We start from the raw sequence: 3,360 nt of genomic DNA, 5'->3' as shown, positions 1-3,360 counted from the left end.
ATGTTTGACCCTCAGCCCTTTCCCCCTCTCCCGTTTACACTATCTCTGCTATAAACAGTTGTCTTCCAGAGGGTCATTGAAAATGCGATACCTGCGAGAGGAGGAAAAGGGGCCACGAGTCCTAAGATTTTAACAATAGGGAAAATAGATTCCATTCAAGGTTGTATCAAGTGTGGGTCTCATGCAGTTCCGCAATTGTAGGTGAGTCTCCATGGAATACAGTTTCAGGAAAGCGGTTCTGGTAAGCAGAGTTGACCATCAGTTGATGCAGCACAGCAGCCATCTTGTGATTAGCAGGCATGGTGTTGTGGAGATCTGCAGCGTGACTTATCCTGGGTATCTGGCTTCCCTAAGAATGGTAGGGTAGTTCCTATTCTTCCCTGAGGTAATGCAGGGCTGGTAACCATCATCTTCTCACTGTCCATAGGTAGATAAAATCCTTCTATACAGTATATTTCTCAATTGGTTTAAGACAGCTCGGCACCTGCCACCACCTTGGCGCGGGTCCCGAGGGGAACGCACTGAGCCCGGGAGGGCCTGCGCAAGTCCCCGGAGTCCAATGTCTTAACCATCATGCCACCTGCTGGCTCCAACATGTACATTTCTAACCAACCCCCAGATACTGCTCCTGCGGAGGAGTCTACACTTGAGAACCATGGCTCTACAGAAACATACTGTGCCAAGATAACTAGTACCATCAGGCTTATCTCTTCTCTGCCTAGGGCTCAGGACACATGGTGCCCCAATATCGACCTGCTCAGGCTCTGAAGATGTTCGAGAGCTTCCTAAAGAACACCTCCTTCTAGTGATCTGCTCAGCTGCCGGTAGGTTTCCCAGAGGCTGAATCTCTCCCTATTCAGCTTCTCTTGGGATTGTATTCTGTTCTTTGAACTTTTACCCATTTTCTTTAAAAGCTCCATGATGGTATAACCAATATAGCGAAATGTGGGAGGAGAAAAGGGGTTAAAAAAAGAAAAAAGTTGAAACCAGCAGGTAGCGTAGTGGTAAGGTGCTAGACTCCCACATGGCTGACTGCAGTGTGAGTCCTGGACATGACGGCTTGAAAATCACACCAGGCATATATGTGTGTGTGTCCGAAATACCAGGAGGAGAATAAAGGAGATGGGATTGTGATGTGGTCATCCCTCTGAAAGGGGATTTCTTACTTTCTTCCTCATTGTCTCTCTGTCTCTCCAGTGGGCACATGTGCCCTATGGAAAAATTAAAATAGATAAAGAAATAAAAGGAACTAGCAGTTGGCATAATGGCTATATCAATGGACTCCCATGTAGTCTACCACGGTTCGAGTCCTGGACCCTGTGACTTAAACTCATGCTGGGTACGAGTGCGTGCGTGCCCAAGATCCCAAGAGGACAATGGAGAAGAAGGGACTGCGGCGTGGCCATCACACTGGGGGGTGATTTCTTGCTTTCTGTCTCTCTCTGTCTTTCTGGTAAGCACACACACCCTATAGTAAAAGCCTCTTCCAAAAAAAAAGAAAAGAAAAAAAGAAAAAAGGTCATGAGCCATCCAGGTGGCATGGAGGTTAAGGTGGCTGGATCCCACATGGCTGACTCAGTGTTTCAAATCCCGAACCCGGAAGCTTGAAACACACACCAGTTCGATGCATGCAAACCCCAAATCGAAAGGCGACTAGAAAAGGGAATGTAGCCTGGCCATTCCCTGGGGAGTGACTTCTCACTTTCTCGGAACACATATACCCCATAGCAAAAACTAAAAAGAAAAAAAGTCACTGTTTGCCTCCCTTGGCAATGACCCATTCCCTCTGTGAGACATAGCTCTCTCAGGACAGCTTGCTTCGCTTGGCAAGAGTCCGTTCCATCTAAAGAATTGATATCTTCTTCAATAAACCTTGTTTAGAAAGGAAGAAAGCAAGAGAGAGAAAGAAAGAGAGAGAGAAAAAGAGAGAGAAAGAAAGAGAAAATGGAAGAAAGAGAGAAAGAAAGAGAAAGAAAAAAGTCTGTTTGAGGAGGGTGGACAGTAAATAGTATGTTGTCTCCAGAAGCTGCTTGGTTCCAGTGAAGGTTCTGTCCCCATCTCTCTTTGTGACCTTGATATTATCACCGAGCTCTTCTGAATCTCTCCTTTCTTGTCTGCAAAATAATAGAACATTCCTGGGCTCCTATCCTGCATCCAGAAGTGATGGGAGGGAATCTCAACACTGGTTTGGAAAAAATAAACTTGAGTGAGCCCGTAGTGTAATGGTTAACGTAGCTGGATCTCACATACCCAACTCTGTGGTCAGAGTCCTGGACCTTGTAGCTTGAAAAAAACCATGCAGTATATGTGTGTGTGCATGCCCAAAATCCTAAAAGGAGGAGAAATGGAAATGGAGAAGAAATTGTGGCATGACCACCCCCCATGACAAGTGCTTTCTCACTTTCTCTCTCTCTCTTTCTCCCTCAGGAGCTCACATACCCTCTGGCAAATCGAAAAATAAAAACAGATAAAAATAAAAACAAAGGAATATACCTTAATGCAAATTGCACTTCAAGAGATCTTACATAAAAGAAACCTGGAAAACAACTTACTCATTGCCACCTTTGTTTTAAACAGATGTTTCTATGTTTTTATTGCCAGCATGGAAATAACAAGATTGATTATTCTATATCATCTACAGTTTATGAAAAAGAAATAATTCCCTGGAGTGGATTCTCTTCAAGAACCATTTATTCAGTATTTACAGAAGTTCTATTATGTGCCAAACACCAGGCTGGGCAGATTACTAAGTATTAAACACTCTGAAGTACGAGTAAACTTGTCGAGATGCTTTCTTTATTTGAACCTGAAGTTCGCTTTGTCCTTTCTTTCTCCATCGTTCACTACTCCACACACCAAAGGCCACATGGCTACAAACACAAATAAGGGCATATCCCCACTCTCCAGCCAGTGACTAAGGTTAATCAGGCTCAGACTATTGGAGCTGAAATGGCCTTAGTACAGAGACTCGCCAACATGTTATTCCAAAGATCTCTTATGATCATTTCCTTATGGGAAAAACAAATACACCTAACATTTGCTGGTAAATTAGAAATTACAATAAAAATTAATGCTTTTTAAAAAATTCTTTATTATCTTTATTTTGTGGTTGGCCATATCGGAGTTCAGTGCCCTTAGCTACCATACCACCTGCCGGCTACAAAAATTTAATGCTAAAGATACCATTAAAGGGCCAGCCAGTAGTGGTCAAGGCAGCTGAAGTCCACATGGCTGATAGCATGTCTAGAGTCTGGGACCAGGTGGCTTGAAAAACACATTGGGCACATGTGAGTGTGTGCCCAGAATCCTGAAAGGAGAACAGAGAAGGAACTGTGGTGTGGCCATCCCCCTGGAAGTGCT

At 44.0% G+C, this 3,360-nt stretch overlaps 1 protein-coding gene across 1 annotated transcript in view; it reads left to right on the top strand.

Annotated features, from left to right (window-relative positions):
* LOC102488508 (lysosomal protective protein) overlaps window positions 1-2,935 on the top strand; it is a 30,659-nt gene extending 27,724 nt beyond the window's left edge. Inside the window, exons 11-12 of the mRNA XM_006148481.3 lie at window positions 723-824; window positions 2,578-2,935. Coding sequence (XP_006148543.2) covers window positions 723-806 — 84 coding nt within the window. The 3' untranslated portion in view covers window positions 807-824; window positions 2,578-2,935. The remainder of the gene's footprint in view (window positions 1-722; window positions 825-2,577) is intronic.
* The last annotated feature ends 425 nt before the right edge of the window (window positions 2,936-3,360 follow it).

The sequence above is a fragment of the Tupaia chinensis genome, unplaced genomic scaffold (genome assembly GCF_000334495.1).
Source record: "Tupaia chinensis unplaced genomic scaffold, TupChi_1.0 Scaffold000235_1, whole genome shotgun sequence".
NCBI lineage: Eukaryota > Metazoa > Chordata > Mammalia > Scandentia > Tupaiidae > Tupaia > Tupaia belangeri.
The sequence above is the reverse complement of the archived record's forward strand: the minus strand, read 5'-3'. Positions and strand labels throughout refer to the sequence as shown.